Source organism: Bos grunniens, chromosome 7, assembly GCF_055505025.1.
Source record: "Bos grunniens cultivar Pamir isolate PY7600 chromosome 7, Bosgru_T2T1.0, whole genome shotgun sequence".
NCBI classification, from domain to species: domain Eukaryota; kingdom Metazoa; phylum Chordata; class Mammalia; order Artiodactyla; family Bovidae; genus Bos; species Bos grunniens.
In genome coordinates, this window is record NC_141171.1 from 21,675,382 (window position 1) to 21,694,276 (window position 18,895).

Here is an 18,895-nt window from a genome sequence, read left to right on the forward strand (position 1 = left end):
CCTGGGTTTGATTCATGGGTTGGAAAGATCCCTTGGAGAAGGGTACGGATACTCACTCAAGTATTCTGGCCTGGAGCATTCTGTGGACTGTGTAGTCCATGGGGTTGCAAAGAGTCAGACATGACTGAGCAACTTGCACTTCACACTTCACTTCAATTCATACACACACACACACACATATAGTCATGACTGATTCATGTTGTTGTAAGGCAAAAACCAACACAACACTGTAAAGTAAGTATCTTCCAATTAAAAAATTAAAAATATATATTCAGCTTAAAGAAAACTCCAGCACTATAATGTGTTCCTTTTATTGCTAAGAAGGCAAACAAAGTGGCATTCTTTTTAGTAATTTTCAGGTTTTTTATAAAGAATGAAAAACTTCTGCAATATTGCTGATCTCCCTCTCCCTTGCCTCTCTGTCCCAGTACTAATGATGTTGCTAACAGCAATTAGAAGTTTGAGGTAAAAGATAAGAACATAGAAAGTAAACTTTTTTTTTTAACGTGAAACTTTGTATTTTGTATTGGGGTGTAGCCCGTTAACAGTGTTGAGGTAGTTTCAGGTGAACAGCAAAGGTTCTCCGCCGTAGATACACATGTATCCATTCTTCCTCAAACCCTCCTCCCATCTAGACTGGCACATAACATTGAGCAGAGTCCCATGTGCTGTACAATAGGCCCTTGTTGGTTATCCATTTTAAATATAGCAGTATGTACATTACCTTCCTAAAGTCCCTAAGTCCCTCACCTCCTCCCCCGCAACCATAAGTTCCTTTTCTAAGTCTGTTTTGTAAGTAAGTTCATTTGTATCATTTCTTTTTAGATTCCACATATAAGGGATGTCATATGATATTTCTCCTCTGACTTACTTCACTCAGTATGACACGCTCAAGGTCTACCCATGTTGCTGCAAATATCATTATTTCATTCTTTTTAATGGCTGAATAATACTCCATTGTATGTATGTACCGCACCTTTATTCGTTTCTCTGTTGATGGACATTTAGGTTGCTTCCGTGTCTTGGCTATTTGCATACAGTGCTGCAGTGAACATTGTGGTGTGTGTATCCTTTTGGATTATATTTTTCTCTGGGTATATGCCCAGGAGTGGGATTACAGGATCACATAGTAACCATTTTTAGTCTTTTAGGGAACCTTCATACTGTTCTCCATAGTGGCTGTATCAATTTACATTCCCACCAACAGTGCAGGAGGGTTCCCTTCTCTCCACACCCTCTTTAGCATTTGTTGGTGAATTTTTTGATGATAACCATTCTGACTGGTGTGAGGTGATATCTCATTGTAGTTTTGACTTGTATTTCTCTAATAACTAGCTACACTGAACATTTTTTCATGTGCCTATTGGCCATCTGTATGTCCTCTTTGGAGAAATCTCTATTCAGGTCTTCTGCCCATTTTTTGAGTGGGTTGTTTGTTTTGATGCTATTAAGCATCATAAACTGTTTGTAAATTTTAGAGACTAATCCCTTATAGGTCACATCATTTGCAAATATTTTCTCCCAATCTGTGGGTTGTCTTTTCATTTCATTTATTGTTTCCTTTGCTGTGCAAAAGCTTTTGAGTTTAAGTAGATCCCATTTGTTTATTTTTGCTTTTATTTCCATTATTCTGGGAGATGGATCAAAGAAAATGTTGCTATGATTTATGTCTGAGGGTGTTCTGCCTATGTTTTCTTCTAGGAGTTTTATGGTATCCCTTCTCACATTTAGATCTTTAATCCATTTTGAGCTTATTTTTGTGTATGGAATTAAGGAATGATGTAATTTCATTTTTTGACATGTGGCTGTCCAGTTTTCTCAGCACCATTTGTTGAAGAGACCGACTTCAAACATTGTGTGGTCTTGCCTCCTTTGTCATAGATTAATTGACCATAGGTTCATGGGCTTATTTCTGGGTTTTCTGTCCTGTTCCATTGATCTGTATTTCTGTTTTTGTGCCAGTACCATACTGTTACGATGATTGTGGCTTTGTAGTATAGTCTGAAGTCAGGGAGCCTGATTCTTCCAGCTCTGTTTTCCTATTTCAAGATTGCTTGGCTATTTGGGGTCTTTCGTATCTCCATACAAATTTTGAGATTTTGTTGTTGTTGTTGTTCTAGTTCTGTGAAAAACGTCATTGGTAATTTGATAGGGATTGCATAGTCATTTTGACAATATTGATTCTTCCAGTCCTTGAACGTGGTTTATCTTTCCATCTGTTTATGTCTTCTTTGATTTCTTTCATCAACATCTTATAGTTTTCAGAGTACACATCTTTTGTCTCCTTAGGTATTTTATTCCTTAGGTTTATTCCTAGGTATTTTATTCTTTTTGATACAGAGGTAAATGGAATTGCTTTTTGAATTTATCTTTCTGATCTTTCGTTGTTAGTGTATAGAAATGCAACAGATTTCTGTGTATTAATTTTGTAACCTGCAACTTTACCACATTCATTGATGAGTTCTAGTAGTTTTCTGGCAGCATCGTTAGGATCTTCTACTTACAGTATCATATCATCTGCAAACAGTGACGGTTTAACTTATTCTTTTCCAATTTGGATTCCCTTTATTTCTTTTTCTTCTCTGATTGCTGTAGCTAGGACTTCCAAAACTATGTTGAATAAAAGTGGTGGGAGTGGACATCCTTGTTTTGTTCCTAATATTAGAGGGAATGCTTTCAGCTTTTCACCATTGAGTACGATGCAAGCTGTAGGCTTGTCGTATATGGTCTTTTTTAATGTTGAGGTATATATCCTCTGTGCCCACTTTCTGGAGAGTTTTTATCATAAAAATGTGCTGAATTTTGTCAAAAGCTTTTTCTGCATCTGTTGAGATGGTCATGTGGTTTTTATTCTTCAGTTTGTTGAGGTGGTATATTACAGTGATGGGTTTGTGGATGTTGAAAAATCCTTGCATCCCTGTGATGAATCCCACTTGATCATGGTGTATGATCTTTTTAATGTATTGTTGGATATAAATTGCTAGTATTTTGTTGAGGATTTTTAGATCTGTGTTCATCAGTGGTATTGGCCTATGATTTTCTTTTTTTGTAGTATCTTTTTCTGATTTTGATATCAGGGTGATGGTGGCCTCATAAAATGAGTTTGGAAGTTTTCCTTCCTATGCAACTTTTTGGAACAGTTTCAGAAGGATAGGTATTAACTCTTCTCTAAATGTTTGATAAAATTTGTTTGTGAAGCCATCGGGTCTTGGGCTTTTGTTTATTGGGAGATTTTTAATCACAGTTTCAGTGCTTGGGATTGATCTGTTCATATTTTCTGTTTCTTCCTGGTTCAGGAAGACTGTACCTTTCTAGGAATTTGTCCATTTCTTCCAGGTTGTCCATTTTTTTGGCATACAGTTGTTCATAGTAGTCTCTTAAAATCCTTGGTATTTCTGTGGAGTCAGTTATAACTTCTTTTCCATTTCTAATTTTACTGATTTGAGTCCTCTCCCTTTTTTTTCTTGATGAATCTGGCTAAAAGTTTATCCATTTTGTTTATCTTTTCAAAGAATCAGCTTTTAGTTTCATTGATCTTTATGATTGTTTTCTTTGTCTCTATTTCTTCTCTGATCTTTATGATTTCCTTCCTTCTACTAACTTTAGATTTTGTTCATTCTTCTTTCTCTAGTTGTTTTAGGTGTAAAGTTTGGTTGTTTATTTGAGATTTTCTTGTTTCTTGAGGTAGGATTGTATTGCTGTCAACTTCCCTCTTAGAACTGCTTTTGCTGCATCCCATTATTTTTTGGACCGTTGTGCTTTCATTTTCGTTTGTCTCTAAGTATTTTTTTTTCTTCTTTGATTTTTTTCAGTGATCCAGTGGTTGTTTAGTAGAATATTATTTAGCTAAACACACATGTTTGTGTTTCTTAGAGTCTTTTCCTTGTAGTTTATTTCTAATCTTGCAGCATTGTGATCAGAAAAGATGCTTGATATAGTTTTGGTTTTCTTAAATTTACTGAAGCTCGCCTTGTGGCCCCGCATGTGGTCAGTCCTGGAGAATGTTCTGTGTGTGCTTGAGAAGAATGCATAGTCTGCTGCTTTTGGATGGAATATTCTATAAATATCGATTAAATCCAACTTGTCTATAGTGTCATTTAAGGCCTGTGTTTCCTTACTGATTTTCTGTCTGGATGATCTGTCCATTGATAGAAGTGGAGATTAAAGTACCCCACTGTTGTTATGGTACTGTCTATTTCTTCCTTTATGTTTGTTAGTATTTGCCTTACATAGAAGTGCTCCTGTGTTGGGTCCATATATATTTATCATTGTTATATCTTCTTGGATTGAACCCTTGATCATTATGTAGTGTCCTTTGTCTCTTATAACCATCTTTGTTTTAAAGTTTATTTTCTCTGATATGAGTGTTGCTGCTCCAGATTTCTTATGATTGACGTTTGCATGAAATACTTTCTCCCATCCTCTTACTTTCAATCTGTAAGTATCCATAGGTCTGAGACAACATATAGACAACATATGTATAGGTCTTATTTTTGTATCCACCAAGCCAGCCAGTCTGTGTTGGTGCATTTAATCCATTTACATTTAAGGTAATTATCGATATGTGTGATCCTATTACCATTTTGTTAATTGTTTTAGGTTTATTTTGTAGATCTTTTCCTTCTCTTGTGTTCCTGCCTAGAGAAGTTCCCTTAACATTTGCTGCACAGCTGGTCTCATGGTGCTGAATTCTCTTAGGTTTTGCTTGTCTGGTAAGCTTTTGATTTCTCCATCTAATCTGATTGAGAGTCTTGCTGGGTACAGTATTCTTCATTGAAGGTTCTTCTCTTTTATTACTTGGAATATATTGTGCCATTCCTTTCTGGCTTGTAGAGTTTCTGTTGAGAAATTAGCTGATAACATTATGGGATTTCCTTTGTATGTTGTCTTTTTTCCCTTATTGGTTTTGTCTTTAATTTTTGTCTGTTTGATTACTATGTGCCTTGGTGTGTTCCTCCTTGGGTTTGTCCAGATTCCCTTTGTATCCTGGACTTGGTTGACTATTTCCTTTCCCATGTTAGGGAAGTTTACAGTTGGTATCTCTTCAGATATTTTCTCAGGTCCTTTCTCTCTCTCTTCTTCTACCATCCCTACAGTGCGAAAATTGGTGCATTTAATGTTGTCCTGGGGTCTCTTAGGTCTCATTTCTTTTCATTCTTTTTTCTATATTCTGTTTTGCAGCAGTGATTTCCACCATTTTGTCTTGAGTCACTTATCCATTCTTCTGCCTTAGTTATTCTGCTGTTGATTCCTTATAGTGTATTGTTCATCTCTGTTTGTTTGTTCTTTAGTTCTTCTAGGTCTTTGGTAAACATTTCTCGCATCTTCTCCATTCTTTTTCTGAGATCCTGGATTGTTGTCGCTGTCATTATTCTGAGTTCTTTTTCTAGAGGGTTATCTATCTCCATTTCATTGTTTTTCTGGGGATTTATCTTGTTCCTTTATCTGGGACATAATCCTATTTCTTTTCATTCTGGTTAGCTTTCTGTGATTATGATATTAGTTCTGGAGAACACAGGATTATAGTTACTGCTTTTTCTGTCTGCCTTCTGGTGGATGAGGATAAGGGGCTTGTGCAAGCTTCTGGATGGTAGGGATTGGTTTTGGGGAACAGTGGGTCTTGCTCTGGTTGGCAGGGCCATACTCAGTAAAACTAATCCAGTTGTCTGCTGATGAAGGGGCTACACTCCCTCCCTGTTAGTTTGGCTTGAGGCAACCCAGTCCTGGAGTCTGTAGGTTCTATGATAGGGCTCTTGGCTACCTCCAAGAGGACTTAGGCCGAGACGCATCTCCCAAGACTGCTGCTCTCCATTTCTGTGACGGGCCACCGCCAACCGACACTTCTGCAGGAGACCCTCAAACACTCATATCAGTCTCCTGTGGGCTCACTGTTTCTTTCCCCTGGGTCCTGGTGCACACAAGGTTTTATTTGTGCCCTCCAAGAGTGGAGTCTCTGTTTCCCCACAGTCCTGTGGGAGTCCTGTAATCAAATCCTGCTGGCCTTCAAAGACAGATTCCCTGGGGATTCCCTGTCCCATTGTTGGATCCCCAGGTTGGAAAGCCTGATGTGAGGCCTAGGTATTACTGTTCTCGTTTGTGGTTTACCCACCCAGTGGGTTTAAGATTTGATTTTATTGTGATTGCACCCCTCCTACCGTCTCGTTGAGTCTTCTCCTTTGTCTTTGGATGTGAGGGTGTCTTTTTTTTTTGGTGAGTTCCAGTGTCTTCCTGATGTTGTTTGTTCAACAGCTAGTTGCAATTTTGGTGCTCTCGCAGGAAAAGATGAGTGCACGTCCTTCTACTCTGCCATCTTGAACCAATCACAGGTAAACATTTTTTTTTTTTTTAATTTATGATTAGACTAAAATCTAGCAAACTCAGGGAAATGAAGCAAAAATTAAAAAAAAATCAATTGCCTTCTTAGAAGCCAAATAATAGAAAAATAGAAGACCAAAATTTTTTACAGGAAAATGAGCAAAAGCTATATGTGAATATGTTGTTCACAGAAGAACTATCCACAGCAGTAAGTATATGAAAGGATGTTTAACTTCACAAGTAATCAGGAAATGTATATTAAAACAACAAAGGGAGATATTTTACTCATCAGTTTGGATGAAAGGATATCCAGGTTGGTGATACTCTGAAGAAATGGTCAGTGGTGATGGAAATATACAGCATTTTTGAAGGGTAATATAAGTGTATCTGTTGAAATTTTAAGAATGCAGTCCTTTGACCCACTGTTTCTATTTCTAGATATATTAAATATATTCTAGAAAGATATTTTTTGATGTGAACAAAAAATACCTTATTGCAGCATTATTTTTAAGAGCAAGAAGTTTGATGCAATCTAATCATCAGTAAAATATTGGTTATATAAATTATGGTGCAAAAATACTATGGACTATAATGAAGCTATAAAAAACAACCCTGGGTTAAATCTACATGTAGAGACTCAAAAGACTTTATAGATGCAAGTGAAAAAGAAAGCTAACTAGCAAAGTATGTACTGCATTATCCTATTTATATATGTGTTAAGAAAGCCAAGTTATTAAACTATTATATATTTAGGTATTGTGTGTGTGTGTTTACATGTGTGTATGTGAAGTACGAATGAAAAGACATTTAATAGTTGTTAACTTTAGTGAAAGGGAAATAAGATGGAAAGAAAGGGCTGTAAGGGAGCATTCTCTTTGCTTTATGTATGTTTGTATTTTTAAATTTTTGTATTAGGAATATGTTCATATATTGTTTATTTGATTAAAAAATTTAACATAATATATTTGTAATAGTGACCAAAACCTTCCATTAACTACTTAAAAATTAATTTAACTTGATATGTGAGATTTGTCCAAGGAAAATGAAAAAATTCTAATGGGAGAAATAAAATGAAAGGAAGGTAAAGAGATTTGAAGACCTAAGATAGCAGAAAGGAAAATAATCTTAATAAATACATTGAGTTCAAAAATTAAATATTCAGGGTGGAGTGGGAGGGGGGAAGGGAATCCTACACTACTGGTGACTGTAAATTTGGTGCAGCCACTATGGAAAATAGTATGGAGGTTCCTTAGAAAACTAGAGTTGGCCATATAGGTGAGCAGCCCCACTCCTGGGAATATATCCAGACAAAAGTATAATTTGAAAAGATACATGCAGAGAACAAGATGGTGGAGGAGCAGGTATGTGTGGAGTACATCTCTCTCCAGGAATATACCTTCAGACACAGAAGTGTGTGCGGAACACCAGCTGAGAGTGGACAGGAGTACCTGACGGGCAGAAAAGGATGTATTGACTCATGCAAAACTCAGTAGGAGGAAGGAACTAGGGGGAAGAACAGTAGTGTTAGTAGGACTGGACCTTTGGCAGGTGGGGGAGCTGAAGCAGAGGTCCGGTCCCTACCTCGGGGCAATTGTCTAGACAGAGGAGAAACATTTAAGGCTGAGAGTGAAACAGCTGATCTGTGGCAGCCTAAATGGAATGAGAATCAGTCCTTGCTGCAGCCATACGTACCCCAGATGGCGTAGCGGCTAGGGGCTGGAGTTTAGGGATTGTGGAGCAATCCCCTGTGGCGAGGGCTGTGGAGAGACGGAGGGGATGTGAGGGAGGAGATTATGGTGGGAAATGCCTGTGGAGGAAAGCGGGGCAGCTATGGAAGCAAGGTCATACTGCTGAGTCACACGTAGCGGGTGGAGCCATTACCATAGCCTCTCTCCCCCCACATGCCAGCATGTGCAGCTGAACAATAGAGAGGCTGGCCCATCAAACGCCTGATGCGCCAAACTACAGAGTAGGACCCCAGCCAGGGGGGCCCTTCTATGTGCCTGATGCTCTGAATAACAGAGAAGGACTGCAGGCAAGCCTCTCAGCGCCTGATTGTGCGGAGAGAGACTGGCCAAAGAAGTCTTCTGATTGCCAGCTATAAGAGGCTAGAAAAAAGACTCTGATAGGGCCATAACTCCTGCGGCAGAGGCAGTCCCTGTCCCTGCACACTTGACACCACAAGGGTCCCCGCAAGCCAAGCAGCCGCGCCATTTTCATGTTCAACTCTCACTGGGGCAAAGCTGCCACAGGCAAAAAAATCTTGGGCCTATGCATGCAGGGTCGCTTCCGTAGTGTCTGACTCTTTGCTACCCTGTAGACTGTGGCCTACTAGGCTTCTCTGTCAGGGAGGGGGCTTTTCCAGGCAAGAATACTGGAGCATATTGGCCAATACGCTATGGCCAAAGGGTATTGTCATACCTTTCTAGAGCACTATATCTCCTGCTGCCCTAGCCACTGACTCCCCTGAGTACCAGGTGCTTCCAGAACCCCTGCGACCCAAGCAGCTGCACCACCTCCTCACCTGGTCCTCACTGGGGCAGACCCAAGTCATCCAGGGTAGCCTCAGGAGCAAACCCCAGTGGACGACCCACATGCAGAGGTGGAAATAAAACCACAGTTGAAACCCAGGGGCAGTGTAACTAAGGAAGAAGACCCAGAACCCTCCCACCAGCTGTACAAGCTGCAGATTAAATCCACATGATCAACTAGGCAGACTCTGTCTCTGGAATATATAAAGGGTCATTGAGAGCTCCCACAAAAGAAAACGCACTAGTTCTGATAGCTGTGGACATTGGAGGCAAGAACACAGAGAAGTAGGACCAGATTAGGATCTGGGCTGACCCCACAGCAGGTCCAGAGATCAGCACAGTGTTGGAGGGCATCCTAGGGAGGTGAGGTGGACTGTGACTCCCAGCGAGGGAAAGACTGACAGCAGTTATTCAAGAAAAACATCTATTATTCTTATGTTTTGACTTGTTCTGTATATTCTTTTGGATTTTTTTCCCCTTTTTTTCTCTCCCCGCCCTATTGTAGTTGTCAATTTTATTGGCACTATGAAATCTAATTAAGCTTTTGAGCTTTTTTTCTTTTCTCTTTTTTCTCAGTCACATTTTTTTAATTGTAAATCTCTGCCTCTGTGTTGGGCTTTTGCAGTTCTGGGGAGTTTTCCTTTTTTTTTTTTTTTTCCTTCTCTCTTTAATTTTAAAAATCTATTATTATTTTTCTACATTTATTCCCATGTTTGCTTTTCCCACTGTTCTTTTCCCCTTGCTAATCTTTAATATATATAAATCTTTATCTACTTCTATTTAACTTTGCATATCTATTCTTTCTTTCTTTCTTTCCTTTCCTCTCAACATATTTGTTAGTTTTATTTTCATTGCTTTATACCCCAATTGACATCTTGCCTTAGTTTTGTTTTTCAGTTTGTGCTTTAGTTAGTTTTGTTCTGTGATGTTGGAGAAGACTCTTGAGAGTGCCTTGGACTGCAAGGAGATCAGTCTTGGGTGTTCATTGGAAGGACTGATGATGAAGCTGAAACTCCAGTACTTTGGCCACCTGATGTGAAGAGCTGACTCATTGGAAAAGACCCTGATGCTGGGAAAGATTGAGGGCAGGAGGAGAAGGGGACGAAAGAGGATGAGATGGTTGGATGGCATCACTGACTCGATGGACATGGGTTTGGGTGGACTCTGGGAGTTGGTGATGGATAGGGAGGCCTGGCGTGCTGTGGTTCATGGGGTTCCAAAGAGTCGGACACGACTGAGTAACTAAGCTGAACTGAGACATAATTTTTGGTTCCCTTTGTTCCCTGGATCAATCTATTGTACTTTATTTTTGTTGTACTGTTTTGATTTTGCTTATAGGTATATATGTAGATGTGTATATTCAGTCACACTTTTTGTTGTTGTTATAAACCTCTGCATCTGTGTTGGGCTTTTGCAGTTCTGTGGAGTTTTCCTTTTTTCTTTCTTCTTCTGTTTTTATTTTCTCTTTTTTATAATTTTAATTTTTAATTTTTTAAAACCTGTTACATTTTTTCTACATTTATTCCTTTGTTTGCCTTTCCCACTATTCTTTTCCCCTTGCAGTTAATCTTTAATGTATATAAATCTTCTTCATCTGCCTCTGTTTAACTTTGCATATCTAGTCTTTCTTTCTCAACATATTTGTTAGTCTTCTTTTCATTGCTTTATTCCCCACTTGCCACCTTGCCTTAGTTTTGTTTTCCAGTTTGTGCTTTAGTTAGTTTGTTCCTAACTGGTAAATATAATTTTTGATTTCCTTTGTTTGCTGGGTCAGTCTATTGTTCTTGATTTTTTTTGGACTGTTTTGACTTTGCTTGTGGGTATATATGTATATGTGTATGTTCCATTATTGTAATTATTATTTGCCTGATTTTATAACTGCCATTTGTCTGGGACTCATCTTTGGTTTCTCATTTTTAGATATTTGTTTTAATCTCACTTAATGCCATAACAAACCACTTGTGGAATCTTTGTTCCTGACCAGAAATCAAGCCCTGAGCCTTTGGAGTGGGAGACCAAGACCCTAGACTATCAGAGAACTAACCCGGTATCAAATAGTGATAACTCACACAGAGGAAACCACTGGAATACAAGACCCGGCATCACCCAACCATCAATAGCAACCTGTGCAGGAACCCTCATTTAAACAACAAACCAAACAAAAATACAAACCCAATCATCAGCAGACAGGGTTACCACCTCACTCAGCCTGCAATGAGGGAGACCTGGGTTCGATTCCTGGGTCAGAAAGATCCCCTGGAGAAGGAAATGGCAGTCCACTCCAGCACTCCTGCCTGGAAAATCCCATGGACGGAGGAGCCTGATAGGCTACAGTCCATGGGGTCGCAAAGAGTCGGACACAACTGAGCGACTTCACTTCAGCCTTGCCAATCAGAGGAAAAACAAACAAACAAAAACTCATAACAAATTTCACCCTATACAAAACTTACACAAACCACTGGACCAACCTTATGAGGGCAGAAACCAAAAGGAAGAAAGAATTCAACCTTGAAGCCTGAGAAAAGGAGACCTCAAACACAATAAGTTAAAAAAAAATAAAAGGCAGAGAAATACTACACAAATGAAGGAACAAACTAGAAACACCGAAGTCCAAATAAATGGAGAGGAAATAGGCAAACTATCAGAAAAAGAATTCAGAATAATGATAGTAAAGATGATCAAAAACCTTGAAAGAAAATGGAGAAAATGCAAGAAGCAATTAACAAAGACCTAGAAGAATTAAAGAATAAACATGAAGAGACAAACAACACAATTACTGAAATTAAAAATACTCTAGAAGGAATCAATAGCAGAATATCTGAAACAGAAGAACAAATCAGTGACCTGGAAGATAAAATGGTGGAAATAACTTCTGAAGAGCAGAATAAAGTAAAAAGAATGAAAAGAACTGCGGATAGTCTCAGAGACATCTGGGACAATATCAAACGCACCAACATTTGAATTTTAGGGGTCCCAGAAGAAGAGCAAAAGAAAGGATATGAAAAAATTTTTGAAGAGATTATAGCTGAAAATTTCCCCAACATGGAAAAGGAAATAGCCAATCAAGTACAAGAGGCACAAAGAGTCCTGTACAGGGTAAACCCAAGGAGAAACACCCCAAGACACATACCAATCAAACTAACAAAGACTAAACACAAAGAATATTATAAGCAGCAAGGGAGAAGCAGCATGTGACATACAAGGGAAACCTCATACGCTTCACAGCTCATCTTTCAGCAGAAACTCTGCAGGCCAGAAGAGAATGGTAGGATATATTTAAAGTACTGAAAGGGAAAAATCTACAACCAAGATTACTGTACCCAGCAAGGATCTCATTCAAAATTGATGGAGAAATCAAAAGCTTTTCAGACAAGCAATAGTTAAGAGAATTCAATACCACCAAACCAGCTTTACCACAAATGTTAAATGGACTTATATAGTCAAGAAATACAGAAGAAAAAAGATCTACAAAATCAATCCTAAACAATTAAGAAAATGGCAATAGGGACATATATATCAATAATTACTTTAAATGTAAATGGATTAAGTGCTCCAACCAAAAGACACAGACTGGCTGAATGGATAAAAAATTAAGACCCATGTATATGCTGTCTACAAGAAACCCACTTCAGACCTAAAGACACACATAGACTGAAAGTGAGAGGATGGAAAAATATATTCCATGAAAATGGGAAGCAAAAGAAAGCTGGAGTAGCAGTCCTTAAATACACCTTAAAATAATGAAGATTACAAGAGATAAGGAAGGACACTATGTAATGATAAAGGAATCAATCCAAGAGGAAGACATAGCAATTGTAAATATCTATGCACCCAACATAGGAGCACCTCAATACATAAGACATACTAACAGACCTAAAAAGAGTAATTGACTATAAACGCAATAATAGTAGGAGACTTGAACACCCTACTCACACCAATGGACCGATCATCAAAACAGAAAATTAATAAGGAAACAAAAGTCTTAAATAATGCATTAGATGAGATGGATCTCATAGTTATCTTCAGGACATTCCATCCAAATGCAGAAGAATAAACCTTCTCAAGTGCACATAGAATATTCTCCAGGATAGTCCACATCTTGGGTCACAAATCAAACCTCAGTAAATTTAAGAAAATTGAAATCATATCAAACATCTTCTCTGACCACAACGCTATGAGACTAGATATCAATTACAAGAAAAAAAACTGTAAGAAACACAAACACATGGAGATTAAATAACACATTTCTAAATAACCAGCAAGTTTCTGAAGAAATCAAAAGGGAAATCAAAAAATTTCTAGAAACAAATGACAATGAAAACCTGACAACTCAAAACCTGTGGGATGCAGCAAAAGCAGTCCTAAGAGGGAAGTTTATAGCAATACAATCCTACCTCAAGAAACAAGAACATAGACTAGACAACCTAACTTTACCCCTAAAACAACTGGAAAAAGAACAAAAAACTCCCCCAAAATTAGTAGAAGGAAAGAAGTCATAAAGATCTGAGCAGAAATAAAAAAGAAATGAAAGACACAATAGTAAAGATTAATAAAACTAGAAGCTGGTTCTTTGAGAAGATAAAATTGATAAACCTTTAGCCAGACTCATCAAGAAAAAGAGGAGAATCAAATCAATAAAATTAGAAATGAAAAAGGAGAGGTTACAACAGACAGTGCAGAAATACAAAGGATTATAAGAGACTATTATGAACAACTATATGGCAATAAAATGGATAACCTGGAAGAAAGGGACAGGTTCTTAGAAAAGTTCAGTCTTCCAAGATTGAACCAGGAAGAAATCGAAATTATGAACAACCCAATTATAAGCACTGAAATTAAAGCTGTGATAAAAAACCTCCCCAAAAACAAAAGCCCAGGACCAGATGGCTTCACAGGAGAATTCTATCAAACATTTAGAGAAGAGCTATTGCCTATCCTTCTAAAACTCTTTCAAGAAATGGCAGAGGAAGGAACACTTCCAAACTCATTCTACAAGGCCACTATCACCCTGATACCAAAACCAGACAAAGACAACACCAAAAAAGAAAGCTATAGGCCAATATCACTGATGAACATAGATGCAAAAATCCTCAACAGAATTTTAGCAAACAGAATTCAGCAACACATCAGAAAGCTTATACAGTATGATCAAGTTGGGTTTATTCCAGGAATCCAAGGATTCTTCATTATATGCAAATCAATCAATGTGATATACCATATTAACAATTTGAAAGATAAAAACCATATTATAATCTGAATAGATGCAGAAAAAGCCTTTGACAAAATTCGCCACCCATTTATGATTAAATCTTTTCCAGAAATGGGCATAGAAGGAACCTACCTTAACGTAGTAAAAGGCATATATGAAAAGCCTACAGCAAACATTATTCTCAATGGTGACAAACTGAAAGCATTCCCCCGAAGATCAGGAACAAGACAAAGGTGTCCACTTTCACCACTATTATTCAACATAGTTCTGGAAGTCCTAACTACAGCAATCAGAGGAGAAAAAAAAAAAAGAATCCAGATTGGAAAAGAAGAAGTAAAGCTCTCATTGTGTGCAGATGACATGATACTGTACATATAAAACCCTAAAGATAGTATCTGAAAATTACTAGAGCTCATTGGTGAATTTAGCAAAGTTGCAAGATACAACATCAATACACAGAAATCACTTACGTTTCTGTATACTACCAATGAAAAACCAGAGGAATTAAGGAATCAATCCCATTGACCATTGCAACAAAAAGTACTAAATATGTAGGAATAAACTTACCTAAGGAGATAAAAGAACTGTATACAGAAAATTATAAGATGCTGATCAGATCAGATCATATCAGTCGCTTAGTCGTGTCCGACTCTCTGCAACCCCATGAATCGCAGCACGCCAGGCCTCCCTGTCCATCACCAACTCCCGGAGTTCACTCAGACTCACATCCATTGAGTCAGTGATGCCATCCAGCCATCTCATCCTCTGTTGTCCCCTTCTCCTCTTGCCCGCAATCCCTCCCAGCATCAGAATCTTTTCCAATGAGTCAACTCTTCGCCTGAGGTGGCCAAAGTACTGGAGTTTCAGCTTTAGCATCATTCCTTCCAAAGAAATCCCAGGGCTGATCTCCTTCAGAATGGACTGGTTGGTGACGCTGATGAAAAAAATCAAAGACAACATAAACAGATGGAGAGATATTCCATGTTCCTGGGTAGGAAGAATCAATATTGTGATAATGACTATACTGCCAAATGCAGTCTACAGATTCAGTGCAATCCCTCTCAAATTACCAATGGCATTTTTCAGAGAACTAGAACAAAAAATTTCACAGTTCATATGGAAACACAAAAGACCCCAAATAGCCAAAGCAGTCTTGAGAAAGAAGAATGGAGCTGGAGGAGTCAACCTTCCTGACTTCAGATTATGCTACAAAGCTACAGTCATCAAGACAGTACTGGAACAAAAACAGAAATACAGACTAATGGAACAAGATAGAAAGCCCAGAAATAAACCCATGCACCTCTGGGTACCTTATTTTTGACAAAGGAGTCAAGAATATACAATGGGGCAAAGACAGCCTCTTTGATAAATGGTGCTGGGAAAACTGGACAGCTGCATGTCAAAGAATGAAATTAGAACACTTCCTAACACCATACACAAAGATAAACTCAAAATGGATTAAAGACCTAAATGTAAGACCAGAAACTGTAAAACTCTTAGAGGAAAACATAGGCAGAACACTCGATGACATAAAGCAAGATCCTCTATGACCCACCTCCTAGAGTAAGGGAAATAAAAGCAGATGAATGGATAAGAAAGCTGTGGTACATATACACAATGGAGTATTACTCAGCCTTTAAAAAGAATACGTTTGAATCAGTTCTAATGAGGTGGATGAAACTGGAGCCTATTATACAGAGTGAAGTAAGCCAGAAAGAAAAACACCAATACAGTATACTAACGCATATATATGGAATTTAGAAAGATGGTAACAATAACCCTGTGTACGAGACAGCAAAAGAGACACTGATGTATAGAACAGTCTTATGGACTCTGTTGGAGAGGGAGAGGGTGGGAAGATTTGGGAGAATGGCATTGAAACATGTATATCATGTATGAAACGAGTTGCCAGTCCAGGTTTGATGCACGATACTGGATGCTTGGGGCTGGTGCACTGTGACGACCCAGAGGGATGGTATGGGGAGGGAGGAGGGAGGAGGGTTCAGGATGGGGAACACATGTATACCTGTGGCGGATTCATTTCGATATTTGGCAAAACTAATACAATATTGTAAAGTTTAAAAATAAAATAAAAATAAAAAAACAAAAACTAAAGTAAATAAGTGGGGCCTGATTAAACTTAAAAGCTTTTGCACAGCAAGGGAAAGTATAAGCAAGGTGAAAAGACAACCCTCAGAATGGGAGAAAATAATAGCACATGAAACAACTGACAAAGGATTAATTTCCAAAATATACAAGCAGCTCATACAAATCAATGCTAGAAACTCAAACAACCCAATCAAAAAGTGGGCAAAACACCTAAACAGCCATTTCTCCAAAGAAGACATACAGAAGGCTAACAAACACATGAAAAGATGCTCAACATTGCTCATTATTAGAGAAATGCAGATCAAAACCACAATGAGATATCACCTCTCACCAGTCAGAATGGTCATCATCAAAAAATCTGCAAACAATAAATGCTGGGGAGGGTGTGCAGAAAAGGGATCGCTCTTGCACTGTTGGTGGGAATGTAAATTGATACAGCCTCTATGGAAGATGGCATGGAGATTCCTTAAAAACCTGGGAATAAAACCACCATATGACCCAGCAATCCCACTCCTAGGCATATACCCTGAGGAAACCAGGGTTGAAAAAGACACATGTATCCCATTGTTCACTGCAGCACTATTTACAATAGCTAGAACATGGAAGCAAGCTAGATGCCCATTGACAGATGAATGGATAAAGAAGTTGTGGTATATATACCCAATGGAATATTACTCAGCCATAAAAAGGAACACATTTGAGTTAGTTCTGATGAGGTGGATGAACCTAGAACCTATTATACAGAGTGAAGTGAGTCAGAAAGAGAAAGATAAAAATCGTATTCTAATGCACATGTATGGAATCTAGAAAAATGGTACTGAGGAATTTATAGGGCAGAGCTGGGAATACCAGACCACCTGACCTGCCTCTTGAGAAATCTGTATGCAGGTCAGGAAGCAACAGTTAGAACTGGACATGGAACAACAGACTGGTTCCAAATAGGAAAAGGAGTATGTCAAGGCTGTATATTGTCACCCTGCTTATTTAACTTATATGCAGAGTACATCATGAGAAATGCTGGGCTGGAAGAAGCACAAGCTGGAATCAAGATTGCCAGGAGAAATATCAATAACCTCAGATATGCAGATGACACCACCCTTATGGCAGAAAGCGAAGAGGAACTAAAAAGCCTCTTGATGAAAGTGAAAAAGGAGAGTGAAAAATTTGGCTTAAAACTCAACATTCAAAAAAATGAAAATCATGGCATCCGGTCCCATCACTTGATGGCAAATAAATGGGGAAACAATGAAAACAGTGGCAGACTTTATTTCTTGGGCTCCAGAATCACTGCAGATGGTGACTGCAGCCATGAAATTAAAAGACGCTTACTCATTGGAAGAAAAGTTATGATCAGCCTAGACAAAGCAAGGCGTTACCTGGCCGAGAAAGGTCCGTTTAGTCAAAGCTGTGTTTTTTCCAGTAGTTATGTATGGATGTGGGAGTTGGACCATAAAAAAAGCTGAGCACTGAAGAATTGATGCTTTTGAACTGTGGTGTTGGAGAAGACTCTTGAGAGTCCCTTGGACTGCAAGGAGATCCAACCAGTCCATCCTAAAGGAGATTAGTCCTGGGTATTCATTGGAAGGACTGATGATGAAGCTGAAACTCCAATACTTTGGCTACCTGATGTGAAGAACTGACTCATTGGAAAAGACCCTGATGCTCGGAAAGATTGAAGGCAGGAAGAGAAGGGGACGACAAAGGATGAGATGGTTGGATGGCATCACCAGCTTGATGGACATGAGTTTGAGCAAGCTCTGGGAGTTGGTGATGGACAGGGAAACCTGGCGTGCTGCATTCCATAGGGTCACAAAGAGTCGAACATGACTGAGTGACTGAACTGAATTGACGCTGTGGAAGTATGTATAGTGTGTTTCTTCTGATTAGATGAGTTGAAGTGATGTCAGATTGATTTGTTTTATTTATATCTTGTGGAAAAATTCATAAATTTGATTTTTAAAAATTCATGATTTGAAAGAAAATGGGAAAAGATTATGTACGAGGAGTCACAAATCATTGCATTTCCCTCACTGATTTCCATTTACCTTCTTTCATTGAGCTTTACTTTTCCTTATCTATGCAGTTTACATTCTAGTTCTCTGACTTCTAATATAGCTATTTGCTGATAAACAGTACCCTTTCAGTGTTTAAATTCTAAAATCACAGCTGGCCTGTACATGAATATATAGTAGGAAAATAATTTTGGTGTTGGGTGAAATTAACATATTGCTTTTAAAATACTTTGGAATTTAAGGAAAAAACCCATACATGCCCATTGTGAAAAACAAAGCATTTATTTATTTATTTATTTTACTTTACAATATTGTATTTGTTTTGCCATACATTGACATGAATCCACCATGGGTGTACATGTGTTCCCCATCCTGAACCCCCTTCCCACCTCCCTCCCCATCCCATCCCTCTGGGTCATCCCAGTGCACCAGCCCTGAGCATCCTGTATCATGCATCGAACCTGGACTGGCGATTCGATTCACATATGATAATTTACATGTTTCAATGCCATTCTCCCGTATCATCCTGCCCTCGCCCTCTCCCACAGAGTCCAAAAGACTGTTCGATACATCTGTGTCTCTTTTGCTGTCTTGCATACAGGGTTATTGTTACCATCTTTCTAAATTCTATATATATGTATAAGTATACTGTATTGGTGTTTTTCTTTCTGGCTTACTTCACTCTGTATAATAGACTCCAGATTCATCCACCTCATTAC

At 38.4% G+C, this 18,895-nt stretch overlaps 1 protein-coding gene across 10 annotated transcripts in view; it reads left to right on the forward strand.

The window, feature by feature from the left end:
* KIF3A (kinesin family member 3A) overlaps positions 1-18,895 on the forward strand; it is a 98,163-nt gene that overhangs the window by 54,020 nt on the left and 25,248 nt on the right. The window contains exons 6-7 of one of the 10 annotated variants that reach the window (XM_086410339.1): positions 6,250-6,326; positions 10,831-13,500. The exons of the other annotated variants lie outside the window; for them this stretch is intronic. Of the exons in view, the coding sequence (XP_086266465.1) occupies positions 6,250-6,326; positions 10,831-10,992 (239 nt within the window). The 3' untranslated portion in view covers positions 10,993-13,500. Of the gene's footprint in view, positions 1-6,249; positions 6,327-10,830; positions 13,501-18,895 lie in introns of those variants that run through there. 10 annotated transcript variants of the gene reach the window in all.